At 39.1% G+C, this 16,092-nt stretch overlaps 1 protein-coding gene across 1 annotated transcript in view; it reads left to right on the top strand.

The window, feature by feature from the left end:
* Window positions 1–432: 432 nt before the first annotated feature.
* Window positions 433–16,092, top strand: part of RMDN2 (regulator of microtubule dynamics 2) — a 79,404-nt gene continuing 63,744 nt past the window's right edge. The window contains exons 1-2 of the mRNA XM_021697608.1: window positions 433–720; window positions 9,764–10,231. Of these exons, the coding sequence (XP_021553283.1) occupies window positions 9,780–10,231 (452 nt within the window). The 5' untranslated portion in view covers window positions 433–720; window positions 9,764–9,779. The remainder of the gene's footprint in view (window positions 721–9,763; window positions 10,232–16,092) is intronic.

Here is a 16,092-nt window from a genome sequence, read left to right on the forward strand (position 1 = left end):
CAGTTCCAGCTGCTATAACAAATTACCATAGGCTGGGGGGCTTAAATGACACTTATTTCTCACAGCCCTGGAGGCTGGAAATCCAAGATCATGGTGCCAGGGTAGTTGGGTTCTGGTAAGAGTCCTTTTCCAGGTTGCAGACAGCTGGCTTCTCACTGTATCCTCACATGGTAGAAAAAGACAGCTCTGGCCTCTTAGTCTTCTTATAAGAGCAATAATCCTATTCACAGGTCTCCAACCTTGTAACCAAATTACCTGCCAAAGGCCCTGCCTCCAAATTGCATCACTTTGGGGATTAGGGTTTAAGTATATGAACTTTGGAGGAACACAAACATTTGTCTATGGCAAACAGAAACTTTGAAACTCCTAATGGTTGTTTTCCACACCCCCCCTTTAGTAGTTCCTTTGACGCTACACTCGAGTAAGGGTGGGGGAGTCATTTCTTCTTTTTTAGGTTATCCCTACAACAGTACCTGGCAAGGGTTGCTCCTCTCTGGGCTGTTTAGTTTTAACTTTACCAAACGTCAATGGCTACCACTATCTCAGTTTCTACCTCTCAGATAATTTTTACTGAGCAAGGAACAGAATCAACAGTACTGGCAGCAGGGAGAGGGACCGATGTTATGTAGGCGTACAGAAGTCCGGCTATTTTACCCTACTTCCTGGACTTGAAGAACAAGTCAGTACCAGCTGCCATCTTCCTTTTGGAGCAAAGAGTTGGTAAGGCTTTGTTCTTAGCTCACACTCCCTATTTTTATTGAGGATCTCTTCTGTGCTGTGCACTGAGGACATAGCAGTGAACAACTCAGTGGGCTGCTTCTGGAAAAGCTTTAATCGCAAGGTGCTTTAAGCTTTTTAAGTATTATAGAAGAGACAGTATCCAAATCATATTTGTATCCAAACCTTATTTAAAAAAACAAAAACAAAAAACCCTATGATCACCCTCCATAACACGTTTACAGTATATTGTATCCTCGTCAAACAAAACAAATATTAGCATTATATTGTAATATCCTTGCGAACCGTAAAATAAGAGTCAAAGTGGTTTTGGAATGGAGTGCTCTTCTAGCTAGTTTCAAATCTTAGAAGTGTTAGCCTGCTGTCTTCCAAAATATAACTTTGTTTTAATAAAATGACTGTCGCTATGGCTAGGCTTAATTCTTTAATGCAGCTTGCTTAAAACTCAAAAAACACCTTATAGTCTCAAGGATCCTATAGAATCCCCATCAGCAAATAGCACTGTATAGATGATAAAATAAGCTTTTTAATTTTTCGTAGAGCAAGATTTTTTTTGGATAAATAGGAGTGATCCGTTTTTAATCCCATTCAGTACATTGGTGGGGAATTTAGTAATCAAGACTTAAGTTCTCTGCAAGCCTAAATTTAAAGCTCAAAGTGGGGGCAATATAGAAAGGAGTGTTTTTGTTTGGCAGAGTTTGTTTTCATCGTACAACCCACAGAAAAGTGAAGTTGGGTAAAATCTCTTATGTTAGGGATCTGAGAAGCCTGTGGTTTTCTGCTAAAAGCAACTCAGAATGGTGGGGGTATGAAGAGGTTGGGGATTTTAGTCATTAAGATGGGACCTGAGTTAAAGTTAAGAAACGTGGTTTCGGACACGATTACTTATTAGTGTAAGACGTCTGCGCTACCCTGTAATGCAGATCAAACTTCAAGGTTGTGCCTAGGAGGGCAAACAAAGAAGGGTATACAGGGCGAGGGGTGAGTTTGGACGCGGGAAAGAGCCAGGGGCAGGCGGGTTTGGGGAGCTGCAGTGATGGGACGAACGCGCTGGGCCGGGCGCCCGGGGGAGACGGGCTTGGAGGGACGGCGGCATCCCGGCAACAATATGCGGTGCGGGCCGAAGCGCCGGCGGAGCGCATTCTCCTTCTGGAAAAGGTGCGCTGGGCGCCGGCCCGGGTCTGTCGAACCCCCGCGGGAAGAGGCGGGAGCCGTAGGGCGAGCGGCCGCGGGCTCCTCCCCCGGCGCCTCCGCTCTCTAGGTCAGGACGCGGCGGGCCGCGGGGCCGAAGGTGGGGACCCGCGGGCTCCGGGCTGCTGTCCGCCGTCCGCCGCTCCGCTCCCGGCCGCAGGTCCCGGGTCCCCGTTCTCCGACCGCGGAGAGGCCCGCGCGGCGAACTCAGGTGCGTGCGGACGTGGGCACTGGGCGGCTCGGCTGGCAGAGGCCCGACGCGCCCGGGGTGCGGAGGGCTGAGGCGGCACTTCCGGCGGCCGCCGCGGCACTTCCGGGTCCCGCGGGCGTTGCCGCCGCCAACTCCCTGCGAGGCATCCTTCCGCCGGCCGGCGCCGCGTTGCGCCTTCCCGGTGGCAGAGTCGGCTGGCGGTGGCTTTCCCTTCCCAGGGCAGCCCTGTCGAGCCGGCGTCTGGAAGCTTCAGTCCTGGAGCTCGCGGGTGTTTCCACGCAGGCCGCCCGTCGTGGGTGCTTGGGGAGCTGGCGGTGTGCTGCCGGCCCGGCGGCTCCCTGCAGACCGGAGGGGTTGCAGCCGGAGACACTGGGTCGCCTCATAGCCTCCGCTCCTGGGTCTTACCTTTCAGCCTCCGGCAAACATTTTCGTTGTGTTGTGTTTTGCTCTGACTCCGATCCTCTACCTATTTTACTACAAAAGGAAGGCCAAATTTTCAGTGCCACAAATATTTGCAAATAAGGCAAACATCAGCGAGCCCTGAGTTTAAAAGAAATTATTAAACAGGGAAAATAGTGAGAACCTAATGAAATAGGAGTATTAGAATTCACTTAGAAAGTACTAGGTTATCCAGGTCGCCGTGAGGAATCTGATTGCCAATTCAAGGTCTCAGAGGTAATCCTTTGGGAAACAAACCGCAGGCCTGAGTGTAACCCATGATGTTCCTTTCCCCTTCTTGCAAAATTTTTCATACATCTTCCAAGTACCAGAGTTACATTTTTATGTGCTTCCCCCTAAGATTCTGCTGATGAGTTAAATGAATATATATGCTAGATATTGCTGAAAACATTGTAATTTGATAAAGCACAATTTCCATTTCTAAAAATTAATTTTAATGTAGAAATTTCTTTAGCGTTAACATTTTGGTGATTTATTACTTCAGTAGGATTCTTGGTTCTCATCTGCAAATAATTATGTATTACCCATTAATTTTAGATGCCAATATTTTTTATTAAAATAATGTCTCATTTTCTATCATTACTAGCACCTTACAAACCAAACTTGTAAGGGGAATAATACTTAACATTTGATTATCTAGTCAATATATTTTTTAATTACTGTTTTTATATTAAAGTATAGTGTACACTAATTTGATAATTAAACATATAAAAGTTACATAAAAAATGTAATATAACCTTTGAAATTATACTGCAGGTAAGCAAGTATTCTGATTTATTACTTTGCTAGCTACTTTTTTTTTTTTTTTAAGATTTATGTATTTTTAGAGAGAGCGAGTGAGTGCAGGGGACAGGGGCAGAGGGGAAGGGGAGAGGGAGAGTCTTGAGGCTCCAAGGTAAGTCAGAGGAGGGGCTCGATCTCACTACCCTGAGCTCATGACCTGAGCAGAAACCAAGAGTCTGGCACCTAACCAACTGCGCCACCCAGGTGCCCCTGCTAGTTACTATTTTTAATGAGTGACATTTTTCAGATTGGTGGCTTAGAAGCAGGTGTATTTTGTATTGATATAAAATTGAAACATAGCTTGCTCTATTAGTCTCTAATTGTGGTTATTCAAAAGCAATACCTGCTCCACTGATTGATTGTTGTTTTTCCCCCAGTTGATTTTTATAGTTCTGAAATCCTGAACATCTCTGCCCAGTTCAGCATCCTCCTTCATATCCTTATGGATGCTTTCTGAATCTTCCTCATGCAGCAGTACATCCAGGAGTTATCAGGGTAACAGATTTCTTGTCCTAGTCAGATGGCCCCTTGACAGCTGTATGCCTCAGTTTGCTTACCTGCAATAGAGATAATAACAGGACCTGCCTCCAAGAGATAATTTGGAATCGGTATAATTCCTAAAGAAAAGGTCAAACATGGGCGCCTGGGTGGCTCAGTTGGTTAAGCGACTGCCTTCGGCTCAGGTCATGATCCTGGAGTCCCTGGATCGAGTCCCGCATCGGGCTCCCTGCTCGGCAGGGAGTCTGCTTCTCCCTCTGACCCTCCTCCCTCTCATGCTCTCTGTATCTCATTCTCTCTGTCTCAAATAAATAAATAAAATCTTTAAAAAAAAAAAAAAAAAAGAAAAGGTCAAACAAAAATTCATGCTCCTGGCCACCTATTTATACCTGGGACAGTCTCAGGGATAAGATCGCCTTCCTAGGTAGATTTTGACTTCAATTTATTTACTTGATTAAATGAAAATAATTTCAAACTAGGCTATGTTTTTTCATGTAAAGTTCAAGGAAGGCCCAGCAGGAATGAGCCAAGAAAGCAATCAGAATAGGAAGATTTCTTTTAATAGACCTCCGGATCAGCATATGAACATTCTGCATTAATCTTTTTATTGACAAAAAGCCAAGAAGATCAAGTTTGATGCATGGTTATTAGATGTAATACAAATGGAAGTCATGGGCATGTAATGACTTTTCTTAATATCTGTTGCCTTTTTGCAATAATCTTTCAAAATAATTTAGTTTGGAGATAAATTTTTTGTGCGTGGAAATAAGTATACAGCTAATAATAATTACCCACAACTTCAGCTGCATTGATCCCAATCTACTGCTGGCCTGTCTCCTGTTTGGGATAGGCGAGGACAAATGGTTAGACTTACAGTTCCGTTTTACCAATTAGGTAAAAATGCTTTTTGCTTAAAAAAAATTAATTCCAGGCAAACTTCCCTGAGGTCAGGCAGGCCAGATTAAGCACACAGCCTTTCTCCTAGAATCTTTGGCTTTAGAAGAAGGGATTCTTAATTCTCTTGGATATAATATTCACCAACATCTGAGGTAATTTCTGGGAAGTTACTATTTTAAAATCATTAGTCCTCTTTTACACTGAGACCTGTAATGAAATGGAGCATCCAAATAGGATCCTCCCTGCATTCAATGCATATCCTCTATTATATTACTTAAGGAATCTGAGAAGACATTCTCTTAGGCAGACTTCTTGGAAATAATCTTCTTATTCACTCTCCCATGTGGCACCATTTGAAACACCACATTCAGTTGCTCATTTAAAGTATAAGAAACAATGGCTTGCTCAAGTATGTGAGATCATGGGATAGAGACCATAGGAAGGTACGTTTCAGGTATGCAACTGAATTCAGAATTCGCATCTTTCCAGTGCTCCTTCCCCTGTTCTCACGCTCAGCTGTTTATTTTGTTTCCTAGTTCACTTGGAACAGTGAAGCACCCACAGAGAACTTTCATAAGCTCCTACTGTCACATCTACCCACCTTCCTGAATCTGCTCACATAATCTGCCTTTTCTTTCATTCCTATGAATGAATGGTTTGTGTTTCCATCAAAGGTCAACGTCTGTGCCTGGGTACTGCAGACCATCCGTCCCTCTGCCTTCTCAAGGTTACTGCTGCAGTGATTCTCTGATCTTTTACTTCATCATTTTATCTTCCTTTTAAAAAAAAAATTGGATCTTGTCCATGCCCAAATAGAAATGCTATTATTTCTCCATCTTTTTGGCACCATTTTCCAATATAGTCATGACATCATTTCTTCTCTCCTTACTTGCTGTTTGCCCATTTGTTCTTTTTTCTCCCTCTTCTGACTTCTTTTGGCTAATTGAGTATCTTTACTATTACATTTTTATCTCCACTCTTGGCTTATTATTTATACCTTTATGGAGTTTTTTAAACTGTTCTTGTTTGTTTAGTGTTTGCCCTTGGATTTACAACTGTACATCTTTAACTTACTATTATGACACTGCATTATAATCCAAGACCCTTACAACAGTATGTCCTATTTTATCCCCTCCCATACTTTGGGCTATCGTTGGCCTCATTTTTTACTTCTACATATGTTATAAGCCCCATAGTTGGTTCATATCATTTTTTTTTAAAGATTTTATTTATTTATTTGAGAGAGAGAGAATGAGAGACAGAGAGCACGAGAGGGAAGAGGGTCAGAGGGAGAAGCAGACCCCCCGCTGAGCAGGGAGCCCGATGCGGGACTCGATCCCGGGACTCCAGGATCATGACCTGAGCCGAAGGCAGTCGCTTAACCAACTGAGCCACCCAGGCGCCCGGTTCATATCATTTTTGCTATAATAAGCGAATGTTTTATAAAGAAATCTTAAAGTGAGAAAAATGACTTTTCATATTCACCCTCGTATTTGCCACTACTGATGTAATTCATCTTCTGTGTAGATTCAGGTTTCTATCTGTTATCATTTTCCTTCTGCCTGAAGAACCTCTGTTAGCATTTCTTGTAGTGTGTGTCTGATGGCAATGAATTCTCTCAACTTTTCTTTGCCTAAAAAAGTCTTTGTTTGGGACGCCTGGGTGGCTCAGTCATTAAGTGTCTGCCTTGGACTCAGGTCATGATCCCAGGGTCCTGGGATCGAGTCCGGCATTGGGCTCCTTGCTCAACCAGGAGTCTGCTTCTCCCTCTGCCTGCTTGTGAGCTCTCTCTCTCTCTGACAAATAAATAAATAAAATCTTTAAAAAAAAATAACCACTTAAAAAGTTTTTGTTTTACCCTCATTTTTGGAAACTATTTCACTGGGTATAGAAATGTAAGTTGACAGTTTCTTCCAGTACTTTAAAGATGACACTCCATTGTTTTTTTTGCCTGAATAGTTTCTAAGGTGATTCACTGAGACAATGTGCGCTATAATCTTATCCTTTTTTCTCTGTACACATGAGGTCATTTTTCCCCACTGACTACTTTTAAGATTCCTTCTTTATCACTGGTTTTCAGTGTTTTTGTCTAATTTGGAAATTTTTTGGCCATTTTTCTTTCAAATACTTTGTATACCCCTTTTTCGTCCCTATAACTTGAACTATATATGTTTTATTTAGACTGCTCGATATTGCCATAGGCTGTGCTTGGTTTTTCATTTTTTTGTTTCTTAGTCTTAATATGTGTGTGTGGTGTATGTATATACACATATTTTTTAATTTAAAAAATTTTTTTTAAATTTAAAATTTAAAAAATTTTTTCATTTCTGTGTTTCATTTTATATGATGTCTTAGTCCATTGGAGCTGCTGTAACAAAATACCATAGACCGGGTGGCAACAGAAGATTTATTACAGAACAACAGAAATTTATATCTCACAGTTCTAAAGCTGGGAAATCCAAGATCAAGGCACTGACAGATTTGTTGTCTTATGAAGGCCAATTGGTTCATAGACGGCACCCTCTCCTTATAACTTTACAGAGTGGAAGGATGGAGGGGTATCTGGGGGTTCTGTTTTATGAGTGCCCTCATCTCATTTATGAAGACTCTGCCTCCTGAAGGCCCCACCTCCTAATACTATTACCATGGGAATTAAGATTTCAACATATGGATCTAGAGGAGACACAAACATTTAGTCTGTAGTAGATGGTTTCTGTTGCTTTGTCTTCGGGTTTGCTGACTTTTTTCTCCAGAATGCTTTTTCTTCTATTAATCTCATTCAATAAAATTTTATTTCAGATATTTTATTTTTCATCTCCAGAAGTTCTATTTGGTTCTGCTATTCTATTAAGTCTGCTTAATACCTTCTATTTCTCTCATCATGTTGATGTTTTTCTTTAACATATTTTTAATATTTATATTAAGTAGTGAACATATTTGTAATAGTTGTTTTAACATCCTGTCTGCTAATTACATCATCTCTGTCATATTCCTGCTTCTTTATGTATTGAGTAATTTTTGATTGGATGATCAACATTGCGATTTTATGTCATTGCATTCTGAACGTTTTCAGTTCCTTTAAAGAGTTTTGGACTTTCTCTTGGATGCAGTTAAATTTTTTGTGAATTAGTTTGATCCTTTGGAGGCTCGTTTTTAATCTGTTTTAGAGCAAGTCTAAATAAATCTTAACTCTAGGATTAATTAAGCCTCATTTCCAAGGCATCACCCTTCTGAGATCCCTACTGAAAGTCTCAGATATTTGGTAAACACTCTCTACTCTGGCTGGTGGGAATTTGTGTAATCTTTAGGAATAGTTAGGTTTATAGCTTCCTGGAAATTGTTCATTTGCCTGGCCTGATGGGGTTTGATTATGCATGTTCAGACTGGTATTCAGTTAAAGATTTAAGGAGACTCCTACGCATATTTCTAGAGCTCTTTCTCTACATACTTTCCACATCTTCAGTACTGTGCCACACGAATTCTAGGTCCTTTAGTTGCTCTGAACTCTGTTCTCTGTTCAGCTCAATAGACTACCAGGCTTTGTTTGGTTTTCCTCTTCCTGTGCCATAGTCCAGAAATGCCTCCAATTAAAAACCCAGGGAGATCATAGGACTTCCCTCATTTGTTTCCTTTTTCTTGGGGATCATGGGTAGCAGTGCTATATCAGTCTGCTCCTTGAGAAAGTGTCAAGAAAAACAAACCAGAAATTTCATGAATTTAAATTCCTATAACAGACAGTTTACCATTATTTGTAACATTTCTCTCAAATTGCTAACAAAATTTAATAAGGGTGTTTGCAAAGTACTGGATATTGATGGGAAGATAATTTGGGGAACTTCAAAGTCTGTAAAGAAGCCTCACTATATTTTATTCTAAACACAGAAGTTTATTATAGTACTAACATACTTATTGCCATTTTAAAGTCTTGGAAGGAAAAGAACTTTATATTATTATAAATATGATATTTATATTATATTATATTTTATATACTTATTTATATATTTAATATTATATATTTGTATATAATATTATATATGTTTATTTAATAATATATTATGAATTTTACTATTGTTTTCCATTAATGGTCTTCTGATTTTAAGAACAGAGATAAACAATAAAACTTGTGAAGATGGGATATACCAAAGAAAAATTATGGTGCATTTAGTCAAAGTAGCTGAGTTTATGTGGAATTAGGCAGACTAACGCTTGAGCCTTGAATGTAAAACAGTGAAAGTTCAGATGGAGAGAAGAGTCAAAGAAAGGACATTTTTGCTACCTTAAAAAAGAGGAAAATTTGAAAGAAAATAAAAACATTAAGACCTCAGACAGAAATAGAAATGTAAAGAGCAGAGGCATTCTGGGTCAAAAGGAGAAAGGAGATGAAGCCTGCATGTGTTAGCATTTTTGCTCTGCGTGCTGAAAAAAAAAAGAGATGAGGTGGGTTATAAACTTGCCAGAGCTCTCTGATATATTTTATATTCCAAATCCTTGGGCTTTTATAATGTTTATTACTCTAAGTATATGTGTGAACTGGGTACTAAGAAAAAGCTCCTTGGACTTCCTTAAAGACTGGATAAGACTCAGAAATCAGCATACTAATTTTATACAGATAAAGGGTGCAAACACAGTTAAGCACAATTTGAATTCTCAAATAGCTTTTTTTTTTTCAGAAATGTATAATGATGCTTTTACCACTATACATCATACTCTTTAAAAATTCGGATCAGTCATGTAGAATACAAATTCTGAATTAAAATTGAAACTTTACACTGGACTTCAGTGATATCCTTAAAGTAAATCTTTCGATGGGGCCACATACATTTTAGGGGTAAATATATTATACTTATTTATAAATTTTAGTTTATGATTTATCGTGTGTGTGTGTATGATGTAGACTTGACTTCTCTTGATTGAGAAAGCTTTAATATTTTTGTCTTGGGCGAAGACAGAAACAACATTCATTTACATTTATGCTTTCAATTTTAGAAACAAAACCCAAGAAATGCCTCATTCCACAAACAAAGAACTGATACTTGGTATCATGGTGGGAACTACTGGAATCAGCTTGCTTCTTTTGTGGTACCACAAGGTTCGTAAATCAAGGACAACATTGAATTTACCTAACGTTCTTTCTCTGGGTAATAAGTTTGATTCTGTGACTTTTCAAGATGAAATGTGTAATGGCCAAGGAACAGCTGCAATCTTTCAAGGAAGGCAGCTTCAGATATTGGAGAAGTTAAACGAATTACTGACAAATATGGAAGAACTCAAAGAGGAAATCAGAGTTCTTAAAGAAACGATTCCAAAGCTGGAGGAATATATACAAGGTGAACTTGGAGGGAGGATAACTGTTCATAAGATAAGTCCTCAGCACAGAGCTAGAAAAAGAAGGCTTGCCACAGTTCAAAGTTCTGGAACAAGCAATAGTTCAGAGGAAGCAGAAAGTGAAGGAGGGTAAGTTTCTTGATGATGTTTCCCATGCTGAATTGATTATTTATCTCATTATTGCTATTATTTAGATACCTTCATTATACATTTCCAGTTATGTATTTTGCTACGAATAAGATTAAAAAAAGAAATGATTTTTTGGCTTACATCATAATTAAAACTATATTCAATAGTGGTCTGTATTTAAGATAGTTTAGACTGCAATGACAAAAAGAATATAAGTGACTTACTAGCACCAGGTGCCATCATGTGAATAATAAAAAAGTCATTAATTGTTTGCCAAAATGTGTAACCTATTTTTATATGTGGCCATGGTGTCACCCCTTATATAAGAACTGTACAAGAAGTGCTCTCAGCTAGAACTTTCTGTGATGACGGAAAAGGTCTAAATCTATGCTGCCAGTACGGTAGCCATTAGCCACCTTAGCCATTAAGCACCTGAAATGTAGCTAGTGCAAATGAGAAACTGAATTCTTAATCTTATTTAATTGTAATTAATTTAAATAGCCATGGGACTAGTGGCTTACGGAATTGGGCAGTGAAGACCTAAAAAGATCTGAGAAGGTACAAGTGATTCAGTTTCATCCTCACCATCCTCAATGGTAAACCTTTGAATTCTAAAACCAAGAACATAAAAAATATTCTTTTAGAAGAAAAGCAAATGATTTATGAGTTTAAAAAAACCTGTGCCCAGCTAGTGTTTCTGAGGTGTAAAATAGGCAAGTAAATAAAGAATCACTAGAGGTTCTTTAGGGCAGGGACACTATGTTTATTTTGTTATATTCTTAACACCTTGCTCTTGTACCTAGCACAGAGTAGATGCCAATAAATATTTCACGAATGAATGAGTGTTCTGCTAAATCACCATGGAATTGGGAGAAGAGAGGGGAAGGGAGAAGAGAGGAAACAAAGGGTAGGGATAAAAGTGTGATTTCATAGATAAAGAAATGTAAATGGTGGAGCAAGTCTTTGATATCATGCTAGGACTGGAATTACTTAGCATTTTTATATATGAACTGGAGACATAACTCTATGAAAAATCTTTCAGATAGGGAAGAGCCACAAGTGGTAGATCTAGATAACAGGAAGATTTTAAACATTTGTGTTCCTGAACAGCGACAAGTTGTAGACTGATTTTAAAATTGGCAGTGGAGTCTTTAAAAGGAATTGAAAAGAGTTCTAAATATTCCAGAACTGTAAATCTGAAAAGGTCCTGTAAATTATTAAGGGTATAGAGAACAACAGCTTTGTACTCTAATGAGGACAAAGATCCCAACACAACATTGGACATCGATGAGTTATTGAAGACCAGCAATGGTTATCATACCTTTATGTAAATCTAGGGCATTTCCTCATGAGGAATCCTGTGTGCAACTTTGGCAAGCACATCTTTGAAAGGACATAATCGATCTTAAGGACTAGCCAGAGAAGATCCCCTAGACTGGGAGGAGAGACGGCAGTCCCGGTAAAGGAGTGGAGGCCAAAAGGCTGAATATGCCCTTCATCTAAAAAGACCCAGGTTAGATTGAGCACAGGCTTGTTCAAGAACTTCTAAAATTCTAGGAAGAGAGGCAACCTTTCATAAGTTTAAGATAAGTTTGGGACAATCAGAGAAAGACAATTATCATATGGTTTCACTCATATGTGGAATATAAGAAATAGCGCAGAGGACAATCGGGGAAGGGAGGGAAAACTGAATGGGAAGAAATCAGAGAGGGAGCCAAACCATGAGAGACTCTTAACTACAGGAAACAAAACTGAGGGTTGCTGGAGGGGAGGCGGGTAGAGGGATGGGGTAACCGGGTGATGGGCATTAAGGAGACCCCGTGATGTGATGAGCACTGGGTGTTATACGCAACTGATGAATTATTGAATACTACATCTGAAACTAATGATGTACTATATGTTGGCTAATTGAAATTAAAATTTAAAAAAAGGTAAGTTTGGACAAATGAAAACAAGGTAACTGTGGGACTTAATTAACTTCAAGTAATGGTATAGGCATTCACTGTTTATGTGAGTTCAAGAAGGATTTGTGAAATTTCTAAGTAAGAGTCACAGATGGCTAATAAAAACTTTAAGACTGATGTCAGGTAAGACATTCCCTCTTCTTGCTCGATCCTGGGTGCCTTTGTTAGCAGTAGAATAATACTAGGATAGAGGCAAGGGAGCCCTAATGACTTGGACTAGATTACAGTGAATGGCCCTTAACACCGCAGAGGGAAACTTTTTCCTGTTTAGCTATACTTCAATAAAATAAACAAAACAAGCAAACAGACACTTAATGTGGATTTTTTTTGAGAGAGGAATAAGATACAGAAAGATTTAATACCTCTTTCTAAATAAAAAACCTAGAGAGAAAGTTTTTAAATAAATAATGTACTTTTTAAAAACAAGGTCTCGGGGTGCCTGGGTGGCTCAGTTGGTTAAGCGTCTGCCTTCAGCTCAGGTCATGATCCTGGAGTCCAGGGATCGAGTCCCGCACCGGGCTCCCTGCTCGGCGGGGAGTCTGCTTCTCCCTCTGACCCTCCCCCTTCTCATGCTCTCTCTATCTCATTCTCTCTCTCAAATAAATAAATAAAATCTTTAAAAATAAATAAACAAAAACAAGGTCTCTATAAAGTATATTTGTGTAAATTTTAGATTGCCTGTCCTGATAAACCTCCCAGGGGACAGAAATGACTGGTCATGGTAAGATACAGTCCTAGCCCCATTAACATATTTAAGTTGAGATGTATACATCTTAGTGTCCTTGACAGCAAAATTAAAACATCAAATGATAATTGCATATTCCATATGTAAAGTTTATCTTTTACCAAAGGTTCCTGGAGCTTTTTGACTTCTTTTAGTAAAAAAGGTGCCAGTCACAATTTGCTGACACTGTTCTTTTTACACAAAAAGAGGGAAGAAATGAATTATATCCTTAGGTGGTATCCAAACCTTGAGTGGGTCGATCAGTAGAATGCATTTTCTGCCAACAGTATGTTCTGCATGCCTGTCTTCGTACACAGCATCATTGTGGACATAGGGATTTATGCCTTTTTTGGACTTAGCTAATTTCATCTACTTCATGGTGGAGGTGATGGTGCCAGAGGCTCAAATTCTCATAATGTGGCCATCAGAGGGCCTGTCAAGTTTTTTCCTTTTCCTTCTTAGCACTAGCGAGAACATCTTGGAAGGCATCTGTGCTTCTTGGTAATACTATGTTTTGACGGATTTTGTTTTTGTCCCTGATCCAAGACTTGGAGTCAGCCACTGCCTTGGCAGCGCTGGTTCCTTTCAGGGACAAATAGTACTAGACAGTAGCAGCTGGGTGTGCAGACACATACTGTTTGTAGGCAGGATGATACCAGAGCTTGTTTGGGCCCATTTAGGGTCAGGGTAAAGAAAAATAGTTTTAAATATTTTCCACATCATGAGTTCACATTGGTGTTTTCAGCTTAAACAGAAGTCCTTCCTTATTTCTGAAAACTTTTTAGCTTGTTTTCCTTTTCAAGCTGCTCACTGCTCTTTTTTCTGCCAACTTTTATCTCTATTGCTCTATCGAACCATGGGTTTAAAAAGTTATTTAAATCACAATGTTATGTGGAGGTGCCTCAAAAAATTAAAAATAGAGCTACCCTATGACCCAGCAATTGCACTACTGGGTATTTACCCCAAAGACAAAGATGTAGTGAAAAGAAGGGCCATATGCACCCCAATGTTCATAGCAGCAATGTCCGCAATAGCCAAACTGTGGAAAGAGCCGAGATGCCCTTCAACAGATGAATGGATAAAGAAGATGTGGTCCATATATACAATGGAATATTACTCAGCCATCAGAAAGGATGAATACCCAACTTTTACATCAACATGGATGGGACTGGAGGAGATTATGCTAAGTGAAATAAGTCAAGCAGAGAAAGTCAATTATCATATGGTTTCACTTATTTGTGGAATATAAGGAATAGCATGGAGGGACATGAGAAGGAAGGGAAAAATGAAGGGGAGGAATTGGAGGGAGAGATGAACCATGAGAGACTATGGACTCTGAGAAACAAACTGAGGGTGTTAGAGGGGATGGGGGTGGGAGGATGGGTTAGCCCGGTGATGGGTATTAAGGAGGGCACGTACTGCATGGAGCACTGGGTGTTATATGAAAACAATGAAGCGTGGATCACTACATCAAAAACTAACGATGTATGGTGACTAACATAACATAATAAAATAAAATTTGAAAAAATATTTAAAAAATCACAATGTTATGTAAAGCTTTAGAAAGCTCTCTTTCAAAAGATCCATCTTGTTCCACTTTAGATTAAAGTAATATCCCATAATAAATTCATAGTTCTTTGTTTTAAGTGAGCTTTACGAAGGATAGATGTGTTTCAGGAAGCTTGGGTGGCTCAGTCCGTTAAGCGGCTGCCTTCGGTTCAGGTCATGATCTTGGGGTTCTGGGATCGAGCCCCGCATCGGGCTCCCTGCTCTGTGGGGAGCCTGCTTCTCCCCCTCCCTCTGCCCCTCTCCCTGGCTTGTGCTCACTCTCTCTCTCTCTCAAATAAATAAAGTCTTAAAAAAAAAAAGGACTAGATGTGTTTCAAAATGAAACATTTTTATTAGATAAATCAGGGCTGTATAAAAATCCTACAGGCCTTCTTTCTTTTTTTCTTGACGTAGGTATTTTCCTTTTAGTGTTAAGTTCATATGATAGCTTCAGATAGTATCAACAGACACACGATTATTTGAAAAGAAAAACCCCACAAATCTACCCCCAAAAGAACACCAAGCCATAATACAAGCCACAGTACCTAGTACCTTAGATATTACTCTACAAATAATAGAGGATGGTGATGCCGGCAAGACCACAGGCAGAAACAGGCTTTTTGAGATTTTATTTAAAACTACTTAAATTTTCAGGGCACCTGATGGCACAGTCAGTTAAGCATTCAACTCTTGATTTCAGCTCAGCTTATGATCTTGGGGTTGTGAGATCGAGCCTTGCCTTGGGCTCTATGCTCAGCGGGGAGTCTGCTTGGGATTCTCTCTCTCCCTCTCCTTCTGCCCCTCCCCTGCTCGCTCATTTGTGCTCTCTCTCAAATAAATAAATAAATAAATCTTTTAAAAAAATCCTTGAATTTTCATTTCATGAGCCAAAATGTAGTCTTTGCTTTTTGTTCATTTGCATTTTTTATTCTTACTATTATTTACTTCTGCCAAGTCAGTTTTACTGTTGGACTTCAATTTCTCAAGCCTTTGAAAGACAAATTCAGATATTCATGATGTACTTCGGTATTCTTTCATGTTGTAGAAGAGCACATTTGCACACAAAAAAATGTTTTCTGTTTATGATTTTTAAAAATAAAACCTTACCACATAAATGAAATCCTTTTTGTAGTCCTTTCTCTTGGAGGTAACCATTATCTTAAAGTTGGCACAGATTCTTCCTTTGAAAGTTTGAATGTTTCTCCTATATGTGTGTGATTATATCAACAATGAATAAATGGTGCTTGGTTCTTAAAATTTACATAAATGGCATTATATGGTATATAACATTTTATAACTTGCTTTTGCATCAAATGTTTCTTTAAGATTTTTCCAGATTGACATATATAAATTTATTTCACTCTTTTCAGTTGCTATTTTGCATTCCATTGTATGAAATGCCTTAATTTATTTCCCTATGGATGGATGTTTATTTAGGTCACCATCTTTTGGTTCTTCTAAACAATGCTTTATTGAACACCTTCATATTTCTTTAGGCATATGTGGAATAATTTCAAAGTTTACACTTAGAAGTGGATGCTGAGTTATAGATCAAATATAGTGTTATGATATATTACTAAACTATTCCTCAGAGTGTGCCAGTATATGAGAATTCTTATTTTCCC

This window comes from Neomonachus schauinslandi, chromosome 10 (assembly GCF_002201575.2).
Source record: "Neomonachus schauinslandi chromosome 10, ASM220157v2, whole genome shotgun sequence".
Lineage (NCBI taxonomy): Eukaryota > Metazoa > Chordata > Mammalia > Carnivora > Phocidae > Neomonachus > Neomonachus schauinslandi.